Source organism: Leguminivora glycinivorella, chromosome 2, assembly GCF_023078275.1.
Source record: "Leguminivora glycinivorella isolate SPB_JAAS2020 chromosome 2, LegGlyc_1.1, whole genome shotgun sequence".
Taxonomy (NCBI): domain Eukaryota; kingdom Metazoa; phylum Arthropoda; class Insecta; order Lepidoptera; family Tortricidae; genus Leguminivora; species Leguminivora glycinivorella.
This window is the reverse complement of record NC_062972.1, coordinates 242,147-261,448: the sequence shown is the minus strand read 5'-3', so window position 1 is coordinate 261,448 and position 19,302 is coordinate 242,147. Positions and strand designations below refer to the sequence as shown.

At 42.2% G+C, this 19,302-nt stretch overlaps 3 protein-coding genes across 3 annotated transcripts; 1 reads left to right on the top strand and 2 right to left on the bottom strand.

Annotated features, from left to right (window-relative positions):
• The first annotated feature begins 597 nt into the window (after positions 1 to 597).
• On the top strand, positions 598 to 7,735 carry LOC125236633 (WD40 repeat-containing protein SMU1). The gene is made up of 11 exons (XM_048143515.1): positions 598 to 772; positions 980 to 1,046; positions 1,595 to 1,738; positions 2,742 to 2,856; positions 2,933 to 3,121; positions 4,167 to 4,342; positions 4,526 to 4,675; positions 5,134 to 5,328; positions 5,545 to 5,764; positions 6,244 to 6,428; positions 6,698 to 7,735. Exons 1-11 carry the CDS (start codon positions 747 to 749, stop codon positions 6,794 to 6,796), a joined length of 1,566 nt encoding a protein of 521 aa, XP_047999472.1. The 5' UTR covers positions 598 to 746; the 3' UTR covers positions 6,797 to 7,735.
• A 498-nt stretch (positions 7,736 to 8,233) lies between these two features.
• On the bottom strand, positions 8,234 to 11,720 carry LOC125236693. The gene is made up of 7 exons (XM_048143609.1): positions 11,592 to 11,720; positions 11,045 to 11,177; positions 10,618 to 10,738; positions 10,160 to 10,255; positions 9,827 to 10,017; positions 9,431 to 9,558; positions 8,234 to 8,898 (listed from the first exon to the last, which is right to left on the bottom strand). Exons 2-7 carry the CDS (start codon positions 11,071 to 11,073, stop codon positions 8,798 to 8,800), a joined length of 666 nt encoding a protein of 221 aa, XP_047999566.1. The 5' UTR covers positions 11,074 to 11,177; positions 11,592 to 11,720; the 3' UTR covers positions 8,234 to 8,797.
• Positions 11,721 to 12,013: 293 nt separating this feature from the next.
• LOC125234617 (solute carrier family 22 member 6-A-like) lies at positions 12,014 to 14,314 on the bottom strand. The gene is made up of 4 exons (XM_048140944.1): positions 14,254 to 14,314; positions 13,687 to 13,848; positions 12,371 to 12,533; positions 12,014 to 12,197 (listed from the first exon to the last, which is right to left on the bottom strand). Exons 1-4 carry the CDS (start codon positions 14,312 to 14,314, stop codon positions 12,014 to 12,016), a joined length of 570 nt encoding a protein of 189 aa, XP_047996901.1.
• Between the last annotated feature and the right edge of the window lie 4,988 nt (positions 14,315 to 19,302).

Below are 19,302 nucleotides of genomic sequence, written 5' to 3'. Positions count from 1 at the left end.
GACTGCCATCCGACCTTCCAACCCGAAGGGTAACTATAGGCCGTACTATCGTCGACAATCAATAGTCAAAAACTAGGATCCCAAATTTCTTCGTAGAAAAAATCCTCAAGTATGTTTCAAAGAGCATTGAATCACTACGGTATGTTTTTTCAAATACTATGTAAACTCTACGAGTTAATACGTGCAGCTCGGTGCCAAAGTTGGCAACATGCACACTAGCGCTCCTAGCGGCATGAGTTGATCAAAATAGTTTAGTTTCATACAGCATAAAATTAAAAAAAGTCACAAATTCTTATTTTTTTGTTTTATTCCGTCTAAAAATGTTAAAGTAGATCAAGTAATAGCATTTTCTATTTTATTTTACTAAAATAAAAGTCTGAACAACTACTTTGATCAACTCGAACCGCTAGATGGCGCTAGTAAAATTGTTGCCGCTCAATTGTATGGGAAACGTCAGAAGCTGCACGTATTAACTCTAGAGTTTATATAGTATTTGGTTTTTTAAGATTGCCGCCGTGTGCAAGCACCAAAAATGCCAGAAATTTCTGTAGCTCGAACGCGGCTTTGAGCGAGTTGACATTGACAGTTGATGCGAAGCTTAGCATAACCTCAAAACGTAAATAAATATCAGCCAGTTAATAAGCGAATTGCTGTAAATTATTCATTTTATGTGATTTTTACTATAATAACAAACGTATTTTATTACTGTTAAATAATTTATCACAGGGATAGACGAATAAGTTACAATGTCTATCGAAATAGAATCCGCGGAGTGAGTATTTAACTTTAACAATCCATTCGTATGTTTCTAAGTTTTATTCTACATTTCAATTACTAAAACTTAATGAAAAGTGTAATCGAACCTTATAAATTATGAAAAGTCGTTAAAACATCTTCTGTAGTGGCTATAAGTTAGAATAATTGGATTCTATAGATGGGGTTGTTGTTGATACATAATACGAGTGTGTGGTTATTACAGCGTGATCCGGTTGATCCAACAGTATCTGAAGGAATCGAATCTCACGCGTACGCTTCAGACTTTGCAGGTCAGTATGTAAAACGAGTGGTAAATACCTCTTGGTATATGCCTAAATAGGCACACTGGGTCTCTGTATGCTTTTGGATGAATGGCTTTTTAACGTGTATGAAACATATTTTTTTTTAATGTATATATTATAAATGGGCTTACTCTTGGCCACAGACTAGCCGAAGGCAAAGACGTGGCCTACGATGGAGTGAGCTCACCCAGAAGATGCCTGTTACATTGAATTTTACAATGAACCTCAGTATTCCATACAGCTCTATCGAAGCCCATATATTGTTTTGTGAATAGAATAAGTGTTTAGATATCTAAAAATTATAAAACTATTTTATCTTGCCATCATTTAAACCTCTGGTATTTCCCAGTTATAATCCACTTCCGTATGGTCACACTGTCAGTACTTTCTTCAGTATAATCTAAATTATTTTAAAAACAACAAAGTTATTATTGTTGTGTCCATTCATATTAAAAAAAATGTTTTTCTTGCAAATCACTATTTGTTTTAAATGAGATGAGGGAACCATGTTTTATGTTATTTTCATTGTATTGTAGGAAGAAACAGGTGTATCCCTAAACACAGTGGAGAGTGTGGATGGCTTCTGCGCAGACATCAACAGCGGCCACTGGGACGCAGTGCTGGGCTGTGTGGCCGCACTCAAGCTGCCCGAGCGCAAGCTGGTGGAGCTCTATGAACAGGTTTGTCAAAATTTTGCCACTTACACTCTAGCATAAGGCACCCTGCAAATAGCAAGGGTAACAAATAATTGAAATTGGTGGAATGGCCCTTTAAAGTAACCAAAGATATATTGCCCCAACAAAGACTGGCTTGATGTTATGACAGAGTGAATACTCTGAGTTGTAATAAACTACAGAAATTTTAATAGTGTCTAAATCATGATATAAATTGCCACAGTTAATCCTTTACACCCAAGCTGATATGATCGTGATTTGTGAGGGTTGTTATCATATAATTGTCAATTTAACACATCATTAAAATTCAAAATTAAGTATGAACCTCAATAATTTTGCTTGGAAAGGGTTAAACCAGTTCCACATTTGTTGAGACAAGAGTAATGAAATCATAATTATAGTTTAATCATTCTTACAAATAGGTAAGGGTCCCCCCACATCTAGCGTCTCGCGAGCGTCGCGTCGGGCCAACTGTATGGAAAAAGACGCCGCGATGCGGCGTCAGGCTCTGCCCATACAGTTGGCCCGACGCATCGTTCGCGCTAGATGTGCGGGGACCCTAAATATTATTACAAAATATGCACAGCATTTATATATAGGGCGCGCATGTAAGCAGGGTAACGAAACATGTATGGACGCAGATTTGTTTGGCAGTTCACTAGGACTCTTTAAAAGTACCGTATATCCTCTATTAAAATAATTAGTACCTATATTATAAGTATTCAGACTGTACTTCCATTTTGAATTAATTTCTCTTACACTTCTTAATGGATTTAACTACAATGTCTATTTTTATTTTAAGTCTTATAATAGGTAATATACTCTTCTAGTAGGTAAAATACTCTTATTGTATCTCGATTTTTGTAATTTGGAGAACTATAGGTCTATAATTAATTAAAGTTTGGCTATATAGCTAAGTTTACATATGTATATTGTATGACTGTTTTTTCTTGAATAAATTAAAAAAAAAATACTTGTACCCTTGCCTACATTGATATTGTTAATGCAGGTGGTCCTAGAGCTGATCGAGCTGCGAGAGCTGGGCGCGGCGCGGCAGCTGCTGCGCAACTCGCACCCGTGCCGACTCATGAAGCAACACCACACCGATCGCTACATACACTTAGGTACCTACAGAATATTTTGACGCTTTTGACAGGTGATTGTGTGTTTCATGTTTACTAATAGGCTCTAACTTTTCAGAGAACCTTCTATCCCGTTCGTACTTCGATCCCCGAGAGGCGTACGGCGCAGGCGGCGGCAAGGAGCGGCGGCGCGCCGCCATCGCCGCGTCGCTGGCCGGGGAGGTGTCCGTGGTGCCGTCCTCGCGCCTGCTGGCGCTGCTGGGGCAGGCGCTCAAGTGGCAGCAGCACCAGGGGCTGCTCCCGCCAGGTGACTACCACTGATCCAGCAGGTTGTTAGGCCTGCTGAGGCAAGCTCTCGGATCTTTAAGAGTCGGCTCACACCGGAATGGCAACGGCCGGTAGCGACGCGACGAGCACTTTTAGTGCGAAATAATTTTAAACTCTATCTACATATTTCAAAAGACCAGCCGGCGTATCATGCTTCCAATTTTATCACTTATCCACGTGGATAAAGCATCCGTCACGCTTTGGCAAGTATGTCAGTGTGAGAGTGACAGTTGTCTTATCCGCGTGGATAAGTGATAAAACCGGCCAAGAGCGTGTCGGGCCACGCTCAGTGTAGGGTTCCGTAGTTTTCCGTATTTTTCTCAAAAACTACTGAACCTATCAAGTTCAAAACAATTTTCCTAGAAAGTCTTTATAAAGTTCTACTTTTGTGATTTATCATATTTTTTAAATATATGGTTCAAAAGTTAGAGGGGGGGGGGACGCACTTTTTTTTCCTTTAGGAGCAATTATTTCCGAAAATATTAATATTATCAAAAAAACGATCTAAGTAAACCCTTATTCATTTTTAAATACCTATCCAACGATATATCACACGTTGGGGTTGGAATGAAAAAAAAAAGCAGCCCCCACTTTACATGTAGGGGGGGTACCCTAATAAAACATTTTTTTCCATTTTTTATTTTTGCACTTTGTTGGCGTGATTGATATACATATTGCTACCAAATTTCAGCTTTCTAGTGCTTACGGTTACTGAGATTATCCGCGGACGGACGGACGGACGGACGGACGGACGGACGGACGGACAGACAGACATGGCGAAACTATAAGGGTTCCTAGTTAACTACGGAACCCTAATAAAACTGGAAGCATGATAGACCAGCAGTATCACACTAACTCAAACAGGAGAAATTCTACTAGAACACAAGAAACGGCTATAAAAGCTCGCACTGAACGCTTCATCAGCCTTTAAATATGAAGGGTTGGCGCTATACGGCTCATTTTGCCTTGACTCTGCTTTCCAGTATGAGACATGAAACACTACTAACCTTAGTTATATTCCCCAGGCACAACCATCGACTTGTTCCGAGGCAAGGCGGCCATCCGAGACGAGGAGGACGACCAGTGCCCCACGCAGCTGTTCAAGACCATCAAGTTCGGGCAGAAGTCGCACGTGGAGTGCGCGCGCTTCTCCCCCGACGGCCAGTACCTCGTCACCGGCTCCGTGGACGGCCTGGTCGAGGTAGGAACATGTCCAGGCACGTTCAGCTGCTCGAGGCCATCAGTTCGGGCAGAAGACACACAATTTTACTGCGAATTGCGAAGATATCGGGTCCACTTGCTTTAGACTCTGTAGAGTAATTGTTGACATTGTTATTGCTCGTACTGTATGCAGAATAACCTCAAATGTTTTTGTTATGTATAGGTGTGGAACTTCACAACGGGCAAGATCCGCAAGGACCTGCGCTACCAGGCGCAGGAGGAGTACATGAGCATGGAGGAGGCGGTGCTGAGCCTGGCCTTCGCGCGCGACTCGGACACGCTGGCCGCCGGCGCCAACGACGGCCGCGTCAAGGTCCGTGCACTGTCACACCGATTACATCACTATTTACAGTTCTATCAAGTTAAAATACGATAATGGGATTCAGAGGAAATTATATGAAATTAAATTGCCGACGAAGTCTGTAACCGAAGAACGCAAAACAACGTAATAATAACATATTTTTAAATTAAAGGAAAAATGGAAAAATTCACACCTCCGCCCCGGCAAGGCCAAAGGTCGCAGGTTCGAGTCCTGCCGGAGGTGTGAATTTTTCCATTTTTCCTTTAATTTAAAAAAATTTAATATCGCTCGCAGACGTTTCTGCATGATAAAAAAAAAACAAAATTTAACGTAATAATAATTTTGCAGGAAAAACCCGTTAAAAACCCTGTTGTAAACTGTTGTCATCTAATCGTTTTTGGGATTGATGAGAAGCTTTTAGATAAAACCATCCATGTAATAAGGTCTGAATATGTACACTATGTCCTTAGATATGGCGCGTGTCAACGGGCGCGGTGCAGCGGCGGCTGGAGCGCGCGCACTCGCGCGGCGTGACGTCACTGCAGTTCAGCAGGGACTCCTCGCAACTGCTCTCGGCCTCCTTCGACCGCACTGTCCGCATCCACGGCCTTAAGTCCGGCAAGTTGCTTAAGGAGTTCCGCGGACACACGTCATTTGTCAACGAGGTGAGTGTCGCATTGTTCATATATGGCCTTAATGACACACAGTGATTTTATAATAAAATAATGAATTTTTTCTACTTGAATGCAGACTTGCAGAGTGCCTAACCTATTTTTTGTTTTCATCAGAGTCGCTGCTTTCGCGCATGCTAAACAGTGCTCCATATTGACATGTTAGGTTATAAGTTAATAACCCCTGAATAGAAGTGGTGACGTGTGCAGGCGGTGTTCACGCCGGACGGGCACGGCGTGCTGTCGGGCAGCAGCGACGGCTCGGTGAAGCTGTGGGCGCTGCGCACGGGCGAGTGCTCGGCCACGCTGAAGCCGCTGGGCGCCGCGGGCGAGGCCGCCGGCGCCGGCGCCGCCGAGCCGCCCGTCAACACGCTGCTGCTCACGCCCAAGAACCCCGAGCACTTCGTCGTCTGCAACCGCACCAACACTGGTAATATCTACACACGCTACTCACTCGGGGCACCTTGCAGTTCCATGGTGGTAGCATGTCTGCCACAAAACATCAAACACGCTAGCTTTAGATCGTTAAAATCTTTTATTCCTGGGTAGCATTTAGGGAATACAATACCGGGATACCATGATCCCGAAATACCGGTGTGTATGTTTAAAAGTCTGTAAAGCTAATTTTTATTTATTTTAAATGGAAGGAAGATATTCTAAGACCGTTTTTGCGCTGGTGCGATAGATTTTGATATCACCTTTACGGACACGTTATCAAAATACAGATTTTTAGAGCGTTTTCACATTATCCCATCCGTGTATGTGAAAGGCAAATATCAAAGATGGCTTTTTATTCCGATATCGAGTCGGATAATGTGAAAACGCACTTATACTCTATATGCTGTAGCTACTGACCCCAGTTAATATGCATTTGACGGTCAAGAGTTAAGATGTCGGTGTCGTTTCCAGTGGTGATAATGAACACGGCGGGGCAGACGGTGCGGTCGTTCTCGTCGGGGCGGCGCGAGCGCGAGGGCGGCTCGCTCACGTGCGCCGCGCTCTCCGCCAGGGGGCGCCTCGTGTACTGCGCCGGCGAGGACCTCGTGCTCTACGCCTTCTGCGCCAACACCGGCAAGCTGGAGCGCACCATCAACGTGAGTACCTACTCATCTCGCAGACAACCTCCTAACTAGATCTAATCTGACGACTCATGGACAGTGGGTTCGAAACCTACTCGTATCCATATACCTTCTGATAACCTCGGCTCTGCCTCGGCCGACAATTACATGTGTTCTGAGACTTTTTTACTTAGGACAAACCGGTAGGCTTAGGTATGTATGGGAATGTATTATGGGAATCTATAGAAATTTAATTGAATTTCCGATCAATAATTTGACTACAATGAGTTTCCCTTGTTCGGCAGATCCACGAGAAGGCGGTGATCGGCATGACGCACCACCCGCACCAGAACCTGCTGGCCACCTACAGCGAGGACGGCCTGCTCAAGCTCTGGAAGCCCTGAACCCGCCTCGTGTGCCACCGGTATCATATAGGAGTTACAAGGATGGGAGTTTCCATGCCATCTCAACTGCGCGATGTATTGGAGTCGGTATTAACTCAATTATTTACTTACTTTTGGTTATTTTGTTCTTAAACTATCAGTTATATAACATTCTGTGACAGGAATAACATACAGGGTGAAATAAAAGGGACCAGGATACATTCGGACTGGCGTGCTGTCGGTCATTTCTATGGAAAAGCCATTTTTTCCGTTTTAAGCATTGGTCCCATAGTAAAAATAAAAGTAGTTGATTATGACCTCAAAAGTCACAATGCGATGTACGGTTGGTCCTTTTATTTCACCCTGTATATTTAATATCATTATTGATATCCCGGTCGTTGTGACAACGTCATGTAACTACCAATGTGAGAACAGGCTCTGAAATTGTAATTATCATTCTTTGTTTCGTAAAAATCCCTGTATGAGAATAAGTTTATTTTAGGTTCACATTTGTGCCGAAGTTTAGTCAAAGGCGACACTTTGTAGCTTTCGATAAGGGCTGGTTTGTTTGTGACTTTATATGAATAATCTGTAAAATCGTCCTTATAGCAAACTCTACAGTGGAACTTTTTGTTTGGAAACAACACATTTATTCACCTTGAAGTTTCTTTATTTCGTTGCGGTGCTGCATCTCTTTTGATTCAAATAAATCGGAAAGAAGTGCAAATACGCAACCCGATAACAAAGTACGATGTGAATGGGGTGAAACTCTAGGCGACCAATATCAAGTAAAGGTGACATCTAGACATGATATCTTTAATTTATTGATTAAGATAGATGTAAGGTTTAGTCATTAAAGATTTATTAAGATACATGTATGTTTCACTTGTATCGTATTTACAGTCGAAGGGTTAACTTGTCACTGTGACAAAGTATAGGCTACTTGATCCTTTTTTAGGGTTCCGTAGTCAACTAGGAACCCTTATAGTTTCGCCATGTCTGTCTGTCTGTCTGTGAACTTGATATGTTCAGTAGTTTTTGAGAAAAATACGGAAAACTACGGAATCCTACACTGAGCGTGGCCCGACACGCTCTTGGCCGGTTTTTAAAGTCTATTTTATATTATTTATTACTGTCCAATTAACCGAAAAAAAATACTAACATATTTTATTACGACTTGAAAACCACAAAAAACATTTATAAAGTTTACTTTAACTTAATTAGGCAAAAACATCATTAGCCATGTTAATCTATAAATTGTCTCTGCGCATGACGTAAATCGAATTAACCTCAAAATTTTCTGACATTTAAGTTATGAGGCATAAAGTTCATCATGTCAGTGATTGACTCGACATTAAGTTAAGTTAGGTTCTATGACGTCACTACACGTCTGACAGCGTTCTCGGTGGCCAAAGTTAAAAAAATATAACACACATTTTTAATCGAAAATACGTAGCCATCATACACTTTCAATACCCAAAATCTATAAAAATTGGTTTCTTATGTCAAATACTACAGGAAACAATCATTTCTTGTGCCAAATTCGATAAGAGTCTAGTAGCCTATTATAAATGGTACACGTATCAAATTCCCTGACTGTAAATTAACATTTTATTCCTTTAATTTAACTATTGAGGGTATTTTTAAGCCAAATGGAATAAAATAAGAAGTGAATACGTAGGTCAGCAGCTTTTATTATGGGGCTTCCCCCGAAATGTATCTTCCAGTCTCCCGTATCTTCCAGTCTCCCGTATCTTCCAGTCTCCCGTATCTTCCAGTCCCCCGCGGAAAATGCCAACGGACAAAATGTATAAAGTATAGTTAAAGGTTAGGTACAACTATACATTGCTTTCCATTACTAAATTGTCCAATAATCCTTCAATATTTTATGAGCCAGAGGCCATCTCTTAACTCATAATGAATGTTATGTAAGTATTATATCCTATTGGATTGAGATCATAAATTAAGTCTACTCTAATAGCAAGTTGAAGACGGTTTCCTCGTAGTAAGGGTGATGTTCCACTAGTGTTCCGGGCGGCTTGAGTAGTGCTCGCCGGCCGGAGCGTCCACGCGCGCCGGCTGCCGTCGGTCGTCCGGTAGCAGCGCCAGTACTAGCGCTGATGCTACAAGAAAGGAGGACATTTTCTTTAAACACAGAAACAATCACTCTAATATGTGGAAAGAAGATACCTCGCTGAATAGATGAGAATATTTGCGTATGCTTACATATAGTTCCCTCTGTCGTATCTGCAGTGCCCCGCGAAAAGGTAATGTTACCGCTAGACAGCGCAGCCGCAAACAGAGCAGACTCATATTGGGCGTTGTGCGGGGCGCGGCGTGCGGCGTGCATGTCAAACAATGGAAGCTCATACAATTGTCCTGAGTCGACGCTGCGTAGATGTCCTCCCCATCTCGTCGCACGCCGCGCCGAACGCTCCGCATCGAGAGTCCACTCAGCTCTTACTCGTAGATGGCAGGTGTCGGCGAGACATTATTTTTGCTGTTAGTACATAAGTAAATAAGTATCTCTCTTATTCTCGGCCGGCAATGTTACCGGTAAATAACGTGCAGGCGCACAGAGAGGAGTAGATGTACATATTAGTCTGTCGCGCAGACGTGGGCGTGCAGGTGAAGCCGCCTCATCAGACTACCTACAGGCGAACAGCGCGGAGCAGACGTAGAAGCCGAGCTCGCAGGCGTGCGCCAGCAGGTAGTTGACGAGCTGGAGGAAGCCCACGCTCATCACGCGCGTGCCCAGCATCGTCGTCGCCACCGCCATGGACCTGCAATAACAACCAATCACATTGTCCATGTGGAAGTCGGGAAATATGAAGAGGTTACGGCTGCATCTTATGACCTATCCTTAGCCCCCTCTGAAGGATGTCGAACTAAGACTTCTGCGGGAAAACGAAACGATTTGAGGAAAGAAGTGTAGGAGGGTCGCCGGAACAGTAACTTGCAGCTTCAACTCCAGGAAATTGGTTAAATGAACGAACCACGTGTCCGGCCAGGCGTCCCTACACTACTAGTAGCCCTGGAAAGGATACTCGCCTCAGGTGTGTCGGGAACAGGCTGACAGTGATCGCGACGTAGAAGCCCAGGACCACGACGGCCGTGGTGAAGGTGAGGAACATGAGCGCGCTGCCGACGGCGTCGGGCACCAGGTTGACCAGCACGCCGGCCACGCCGCACGCGAGCGTTATGCCGATGCTCATGTTTCGCCGCCCGGCTGCGTCTACTACCTGGGGATTTGGAATTTATGAGCGTCACATACCTACTATAATTTTATTTGATAGACGCTGAGATGTGTGCTCATCCTCCAATGGAGAAGGATTTGAATGTTTTCGAGCAGTGGTACAGGTGTGAAGCCTTAGCGCTACTGACCCAGCTGATGAGCACGGTGACGACGGAGTGCAGCGCGCACGTCGCCAGCAGCAGCCACATGGCCGTGCTGTTCACGGAGCACGCCACGTAATCCTCCTGGAACACGCGATTTCAAATATCTTGAGTCGTTAGCTGTCTTATTCTATCTGAATGGCGATTAGCGCGCCCACGCGGGCTCAAGCTGCCGGTCGCCTTCACTGTGGCCCCGAAACCCGGCCCCGCTCAGAAAGTATCATCATGCAAGGGGTCGCGCGGTTTGATAACGGTCAGTGGCAATAGGGCTAGCAATCACCCGACCCACAGCCATCCCCAAAAAGATGGCTGAAGACCGCTCGACGAAAATTGGGCGTGACCCGACGCAGCCCCCACGGCGCCCAGGGCGGAAGGGGTGTCGAAGGAGCTTCCGTCCATGGCGATTAGCGTTTGTTAGTGATGTTGTCAGGGGAAAAGGCACTCACATCGTTGTCGAGCTCAGCGGCGATGATCTGGCACAGCGTGAGACCCCTGCCCCCGCCCGCCTGCAGCAGCTCCATGAGCTGGTTGGCGATGTTCGGCGCCCACAGCAGGAAAGCTTCTAATCTGAAACACGACTACTTATCCTTATTGGTTACTGAATCAGTGGGAGTCATTCGTGTCGTGTAGCTTTATGAATTGGCAGTTTTAAAAGTCATGGTTGTCCTTGGGGTGTAGAGAGGAGGTTGAAGGTAGTACAACATCCACAAACCATCCCAAACAATAAAGTTAATGGCGAGTCGACTAATAAGTACCGTTTGATCATCCACACCAGAATACGCTACTATCAAATCAGACCAGTGAGACTTTACGTCTCCTACAAGTGTACACAAACCAACAACTCTACTGAAAATAGATGTCGGCGATACTCACAGTTGGTACAACGTGAAGAGACAGGCCATGATGAGGGTGCTCTTGAGGCGGGCGGCGTGAACAGCGGCACCAGCTGCTCCTTCACTCCCGACTGCTTCTCCGCTGGCTTTGACTCCGGAACTAGCCCTTTTACCTTTGGAGAACAATTTTTGCATTACAGTTTTTGCTGCGAAATGTTGGAATTTGAAATAAATCATTAGAAATCACCGCCAATATGCATCTTACGGATATGATATCCGTAGGCTTAGGTGTTTATTGTAGCTCACCATTGGGCTACCTTAGTAAAGTATGTAGTTTTAAAATTCTAAAAACATGACTTATCTTGTATAGCATAAAATCACAATATAAAATCATTTAGTCTCCTTGTCCGTTGATTTATCCTGTCTATGCTCTAAAATCGGCAGTGTCAGCGCCTCATCGCCACGCCAATAAAAACAAGGGGCTTTTCTAATACAATAACCAGGCCAGAGCGGCGCACAGCAGCGCACAACAAGTATCTCGAGGTGTGGGAGAAGGTGAAAGGGACCTTTAACCCGGAATATCATACTTGCAGTTCCTCTGACCGCCGAGGCTTGTTTATCTATGGATGGTCTCCAAGATGTTGAGCGCCGAGGCCTCGTCGCCCCGCGCCAGCGCGAACTTGGGGCTCTCCTGCAGGGCCCAGGCCAGGGGGACGCACAGCAGCGCCGGCAGCGAGTACACCGCCTGCAGCGTGCGCCACGAGTTCCAGTAGATGCCCAGCGCCTCCAGGTAATACGAGAACCGCAGAGGGATTATGGGGATCGCCATTACTGTAAAAGAGAGATGAAGTATTTTCTTAGAACGGAAAGTCTTTTCATCTTCCCAAAATAACACATCATAATTTAGCGTTAAGTACTGAAAAGGTCCACTCAGTTAGCCGTTTAAGTACCTTGACGCTGATGGTCTTTCAAAAGAGCAAATACTTGTAACCTACACCTACTGCCTAATCTATAATAAATAATAATTAAATGTGCCCTGTATGAAAGGAACTTTGATGTTAGTGACTTTACCTGATATGACGCCCTGGCCGATCAGGTACACGCTGGCGACGAGCAGAGTGGCCACGTTCCGGTTCTTGAGGGGGATGCTCTCGCTTAGCAGCGTCATGGATAGCACGTATATTCCCGAGGCCCTGCGGCAAATCACGAATATTGTACAAAACTTGCTGTGGTAGACACAATCGGGTATTTTCGTGCAACTGTATACGAATTTGTGTAAGTAAATCTTATATTCGTCGGATTTTGACACAGCAAAATGTAACCGTTGTTGCACAGGTCGCCCCAAAGCAGGGGCTCCCGAACTTACAGGATGACGGTGAGGAACTGTATGAGCATCAGCATGACCCAGCTGACGGAGATGCTGGCGACGGCGTTGCTGGCGGCGCCCAGCGCCAGCGACGCCAGCAGCATGCCGCGGCGGCCGCGCGTGTCGCCCAGGTACCCCCACACCAGGGACCCTAGCACCATTCCTGGTGAACAGAGAATCACTCAGCAGCGATGAAGAATTACGCTTATGGTACATTCAGTCTACGGAGAGTAGATTGATTAGGTAGGTACTATATACTCATGACAAAGATGTATGAGAATTGATAACCATGACAGAAGATATATCCGTATTGGAAAAGAGTTGATGGTAAAAGTAAATAAGTGGGCAATGGCTGTGGCGGGTCGTTTGGGAAGATTTAGGTGGTCCAGTTACTGAGTCGCGTCTGGCAGGACCGCCGGTGCTTCCACATAGGGCTGGATAAAGCGGAGAACTCGTGTTATTATGGTTGTGAGGGCATGTTTTTAGGGTTCCGTACCAAAAAGGTACAACAGGAACCCTTATGGCGCGACTCTGTCCGTCTGTCTGTCCGTCTGTCGCATTACTAAATATCTCGAGAACTACTTATGCCATCAACTTGAAATTTGGAATAGTTGTGAACATTGTAAACCTCTACAAATGGAAAGTATTTTTTTTTATTTATTAATTTTAATTGTAGAAAATGGTCAAAATGAAAGGGAGGCAAACTGTAAATTTCAAGTTACTAGGTCGAGTGGGGTATCGTTAGAAAGAGCTCAAATTGAACGTAAATAAACTATTTATTAAATAATAATTAATATTTTTATGTTGCGGAAAAAAAATAATTTTGAAGGAAAATGTAAAAAAAAAATTCACCGAGAGATGGCGCTAAACACAATAATGCTCATTATATAAGTAGTACCTATACTTATACTTCTGTCTTCTAGTCGTCACTAGAGTTGTATGAGAAACATGAGATTATTTTAACTAGGTATATTTTGAAAGAAAGTTTGTACGGAACCCTCGGTGGGCGAGTCCGACTCGCACTTGGCCGGTTTTATTTTATGGTATAAGCAGCAAACGAGCAGACGAGCCGCCTAATGGGAAGCAGTCATCGCCGCTCATGGACATAAGCAATATCAGGGGAGCCACTTGTGCTTTGCCGACCTTTGAGAACCCTAAATACCTGCTTCTTGAAGAACCCCATGTCGTAGCGCAAGGGGAACACCTCAGAAGGTAGCTCATTCCACAAGTTGCACGTTCTGGGCAAAAACGACCGAGAGGCCCTTTTGTTCCTGGAATGCCACGTGTCGAGAAAGTGAGGATGAAGTTTGTGTTACCGCCGATGGGCAGAGCCATCTGCAACCCCTGCTGCGCGCCGCTGGTGGCCAGCTCGCAGGCGCTGGTGGGGACGATGATGCTGCTGCCGTACGCCAGCGCGATGAACGCGATGCCGCTCGCACCCGCCAGCGCTACCATCAGGTAGTTGTACAGTCCGTAACCTGACAAACATTGCAAAAGATTCTTATGTAAATTGGTCACAACAATAATATTAATAATTTCACTTGGTTGGTGGAAAGGTTAGACCGGGATGAAGTCTTGGTGGCTCAGTTGGCAGAGTATCGATCCCGAAGCAGTCAGTTCAATTCTCACCCAAGGCAGTATTTTTTTCAAATTTATATCTATACCTACTAAGTTTAATTGCCTAATAGCATCCAATTCCAGACGTTTCTGGTTGTATAAAATATATCTTGCCAACAATGTTGTGTTGTATTAGTGATATCGAATGTAGGAATGTTTTTAAAGGAAAAACCAAAGATGGCGGCTCAAATATATGGAATATCGGTCCTACATCCGATATCGGATCGGATAATGTGAAAACGCAATTAGAACATGAGTTCACTTACCTGTTTCAGCCAGTGCATCTTCAAAAGGAATTTTGTCATATTTTACCGAGTCAGAATTCATTTTATAGGTAATAAAGTAATAACTAATAACAATTACTTAAAGTAGGCTAGGGCAAGTCATTCGTTTTGATTTTATTCAATTGGATGTTACGAGTAAAGATAATAAAAGATGGTTACAGAGGAAACATTTTACTTATTGTGCGTAATTGAATTGGCATTTTGGCAGACAAGACGTATTTTACAATTAAAGATTAAACTGGTTATCATCATTCGATAATCTAAATGTTATTGTTGATATACTTACTAATTAATTCGTAAAAATCTTAAATCAGTATCCTGAGTTGATAAACACATGGTAATCTCGATAAAGTGAACATGATTATATCGTTATCTAATACCGTGAGCTGCCCAATAACCAAAACTGATATTAAAGACATATACAGGTTGCGCCCCAAAGAGAAACACGTCAACAATACTCCTATAATAGTGGAAACAGCATCAACTTTTATAAAAAATGACATGTTAAAAATGTGTAAAGCCCATAATACTAGGAATAAAATGAACTTAAGTGCCAAACACCTGGGCTTGCGAACCTCTGTGGACTCCCCTGTGTTTGTAGCTGAACAGCTGACTGTACGCGCGTCTCGCTTATATTTTTTGGCACGTGAGCTCAAAAGGCGAAAGCTTTATAAACACTGTTGGACCAGCTACGGAAGAGTGTACGTACGTAAAGATGATGACTCTCAAATTATTCAAATATATAATGAAATCCAAATAGAGAGATTAAGTAAGGAAAACCTAGGTAATACGCAAAATATTGCTACATCTCACAACGACAAGAGGACTAGCAGTGTGCATGTTTCTTCGCCTACTCTGAACCCCGCTGCACCTGCCGCGACCTCTGGCGCGTGGCCGGGCAACTCGAACCTCACCACTGCACTACTGACCAGGACCTCAGAGACCGGAGCGCTGCAGAGTGTACAAAACATCTGACTAGATTTATATTTCTGGATGGTAACTGTTATCTCAATTGTTTATTCAACGTTGCTTGTGAATTTAATTTCCCATATGTTTCATAATGATTTAAACCAATCCTACCACTATACTACACATAATATAATTAAAGTAATGAGTGTAATTTTCACCTCGTATGTGCATGATTGCTCTCAAACGTTAACTAATCTACACACAATATACACATCCTACTTGAATAACAAATATGTGCGCTACTGTCACTGCTACGCTGCCGTTTTGTTAAATAAAAAAACATACACGTGTACTAGCTTGAAAATTTCTAGTATATTGTTACTGCATAGATATGAGTAGTAATTTAAATACCTTAGCTGACCTAGATCGTATCGAGACAGCGACTTCAATTATGTGTGACATTCAGGATTTGCATAAAAATATACCAATGACTAAAAATGACAATATAACAGTTATCTCACAAAACATGCGGAGCATTTATAAAAATTTCGATGACCTACAATTAACCTTAAGTAACATTAATTATAACATAAATATTTTGATTTTATCAGAATGTAGACTTAATCATTTCAAACCTTTACCTGTTATTCAAAATTATAACTCTTTAGCTACTGCTAATAATCTCAACCAAAATGATGGAGTCATATGCTACACAAGTTCATACCTAAATGCTACGTCTAAAGAGGTTAAACTCGATCACGCATCTTGCATACAAATAAAAGTAAATAATCTGTTGATATTGGGTATTTATCGTTCACCGTCGAATAACAATGCCTCCGTTTTTATAAATTCGCTCCGCGCTTATCTCGAAACAATTAAATCTTATACTAACATAATTATTACCGGCGATATAAACATCAATCTCAGTCCACGAGAAAATGAACCGTCTCATGAAATATCAAATAGAAATAGCTACCTTAATATGCTCTCCTCTTTTGGGTTTCTTCCTGGACATATTATACCAACACGAGAAAGTAGCTGTCTAGACCATTACATGTTAAAACTAGACATTTGTAATCTAACCGCTCGTATCGCAGTCTTAAACACCTCGATAACTGATCATCATATGATATTCTTAGCACTTTCTTCTAGTACTTCAAAAGTCAGCTGCCCAAAATCAGTAGAAAAAATTGATTACGAAAAAGCATTACTACACCTACGCCATAATAATGTCGACTCATTACTTTTAAGTAATGACCCTGAATATATTGTTGAACAACTTATTGATAAAATCAAAACATCTTTAATTTATAGTAAAGAGGTAAAACAAATTCCTAAAAAACGACGTTCTATCAAACCCTGGATTACACCAGGCATACTTAGATGCATTAACAATAGAAATAGGATGCAATTAAAACTACGCCGTAACCCTGATAACGATATCCTGAGGATCACATATAAGCGATACCGTAATTATTGTACTAATCTGATAAAAAAACTTAAGAATAAATATGAGAGAGACCTATTGACTAAATCAGCGGGAGATTCAAAATCACTGTGGAAGACCATAAGAAACATAACTTATTATAAAACATCAAATAATCAGACATCGGCGCTCTTCAATTCAGACCAAACCCCCTTGGGTGTTGTCAACAATTTAAATGAGTTTTTTTCTAACATGGGTAAAAACCTCGCGGAGAAAATTTTAACAAATCCAGCTCAGAATGATACTCCTAACATAACACACAACTTTAATCCGTCTTCTTTCGTTTGGCTTGATACTGATGAATCCGAAGTAGATAGTATACTTATGAATTTAAAATCGAATAGTGCTTCTGGATGGGATGATATTCCTACTCGCTTTTTAAAGCTGGCTAGAAACATTGTTGTCCCGATTATAAGCAGGCTTGCAAATCTTAGCTTCGCTCAGGGAGTATTTCCACGACTACTTAAGCAAGCTATTGTTGTTCCTGTGCACAAGGGTGGGGAGAGGGATGATGTCAATAACTTCAGGCCCATTTCTATACTTCCAGCTATTTCAAAAATAATCGAAAAATTAATAAACACGCGACTTACTAATTATTTTAACAAATTTGAAATTTTATCTAAAAATCAGTTTGGGTTTCGACAAGGCAAATCTACGGAGGATGCGGTTATGACGTTAACGACGATGATAACGGAAACTGTTGATAAAAATCGTAAATGCTTAACTATTTTCCTTGATTTAAAAAAGGCATTTGACACCGTCTCTCTCCCCACTCTCGTTCGCAAGCTTGAGCTCATGGGAATCAGGGGAAAACCACTTGACCTATTAAATAGCTATCTCAATGGTCGTACCCAGAAAGTCAAGATTAGTCCTTACCTTAGTGATGAGAAGTCTATTTCGTATGGAGTTCCTCAGGGAAGTGTTCTTGGTCCCACATTATTTTTGGCATACATCAATGACTTAACCAATCTTGAAATTGATGGAGGTAGCATAATTTCATATGCAGATGACACTGTTGTTGTTTTTAGTGGAGTCACTTGGGACACAGTGTATGCAAAGGCAGAAAAAGGACTACATAAGATAAATACTTGGCTAAGATCTAATTTACTTACACTAAATGAATCTAAAACGAAATATATGTGCTTCACTAAATACAATAACACGCAACCATCTAACAACTTAGTACTAAGAGTTCACGAATGTAACCTAACAGATACTCAACCTTGTCACTGTAATAGCATTGAAAAGGTTGAATCCATTAAATATCTTGGAGTTATTCTAGATCAGCGTCTCTCATGGTATGGCCACGTGGAATATGTTAACGGTAGAATAAGAAAATTAACCTGGTTATTTAAGAAATTAAAACAAATCGCGTCTCATAAATTATTAAAACAAATATATATTACTTTAGCAGAATCTATTATGACATACTGTATTACTACCTGGGGAGGTTCATGTAAAACTAAATTCATTAACGTCGAACGAGGACAAAGGTGTTTACTTAAAGTCATGTACTCAAAACCATACAGATTTCCCACTTCTGAGCTTTATCAAATATCAAATCTTCTTTCTATGCGCAAATTGTATATATTAAATACCATATTGAAATTACACAAATCTCTCAAATTCAAACCACCTAAAACAACACGTAGGAGAAAACCCAAAGTTGCCCCCATTCCTAAGCTAAACTCGGTGTTCGCAAAGCGGCAATATATTGCACAAGCAGCTCACTTGTATAACGTAGTTGATGCCAAACTTTCTATCCATCCACTTACAACAGTGAAATGTAAAAAAATTGTTCGGGATTGGATACATAATTTAGACTATGAGCAAACAGAGTCATTATTAAATTGCTGTACCTAAGGTAATCATCATATATTTTGCTCTAAACTCAATCTGTATCGCATGAATGCACAAACACACATACATACAAACACACTCAAACACACATACACACACACACACACACACACACACACACACACACACACACACACACACACACACACACACACACACACACACACACACACACACACACACACACACACACACACACACACACACACACACACACACACGCGCGCACGCACGCACGCACGCACGCACGCACACATACACACACACATAATATATCTAATACACACTATTACTTATACACTTATAATTTGTTCCTAATATTATATACACATGTAAATAGCCATTTTTGTTTTTCCTATGTTAAGTATTAGTTATTACCAACATGTAGTAAGAAAGTTATTTCGCCTAGACTTTAGACTGTCTCACTATTGAGAAATATTATACTTTTAACTTAATTTTTCTGTACCTAACGTAATTTAACGAGTTTTGTATTGGTTTGTAGACCCCTACCTTGCCGCTGGAAGAGCGGGGTCTCCTGCTACAAGTATTGATATACTTAATAGGAGGTCCCAACCCTTTCTTACCTTGTAACACAATATCTGTGACCAATAAACGATTTTTCATTTTTCATTTCATTTTCAAGGTGACTAAGGTGTACCGAGGTAATTTAGACTGGGGTACAATTTCAACTAATCGAAACATTTCCCACGTTTACAACTATTAACTAGAGTGCCATCTATGGCCACATATGTCACGCGTGCTCAGTGGACACATAT

Bases quoted from the DNA above. Each gene is read 5' to 3' on its own strand.
- LOC125236633 (XM_048143515.1), top strand. From the start codon at position 747: ATGTCTATCGAAATAGAATCCGCGGA. The intron at 4,676-5,133 runs GTCCGTGCACTG...CTATGTCCTTAG, and splicing joins CCAACGACGGCCGCGTCAAG to ATATGGCGCGTGTCAACGGG. The intron at 6,429-6,697 runs GTGAGTACCTAC...CTTGTTCGGCAG, and splicing joins AGCTGGAGCGCACCATCAAC to ATCCACGAGAAGGCGGTGAT.
- LOC125236693 (XM_048143609.1), bottom strand. From the start codon at position 11,073: ATGGCCTGTCTCTTCACGTTGTACCAACT. The intron at 10,018-10,159 runs GTCAGTAGCGCT...CCAAATCCCCAG, and splicing joins TCACCGTGCTCATCAGCTGG to GTAGTAGACGCAGCCGGGCG. The intron at 9,559-9,826 runs GCGAGTATCCTT...TTGTTATTGCAG, and splicing joins CTGTTCCCGACACACCTGAG to GTCCATGGCGGTGGCGACGA.
- LOC125234617 (XM_048140944.1), bottom strand. From the start codon at position 14,314: ATGAATTCTGACTCGGTAAAATATGACAAAATTCCTTTTGAAGATGCA. The intron at 12,534-13,686 runs GTAACACAAACT...TCTGTTCACCAG, and splicing joins GATGGCTCTGCCCATCGGCG to GAATGGTGCTAGGGTCCCTG. The intron at 12,198-12,370 runs GTAAGTTCGGGA...GATTTGCCGCAG, and splicing joins CAGTTCCTCACCGTCATCCT to GGCCTCGGGAATATACGTGC.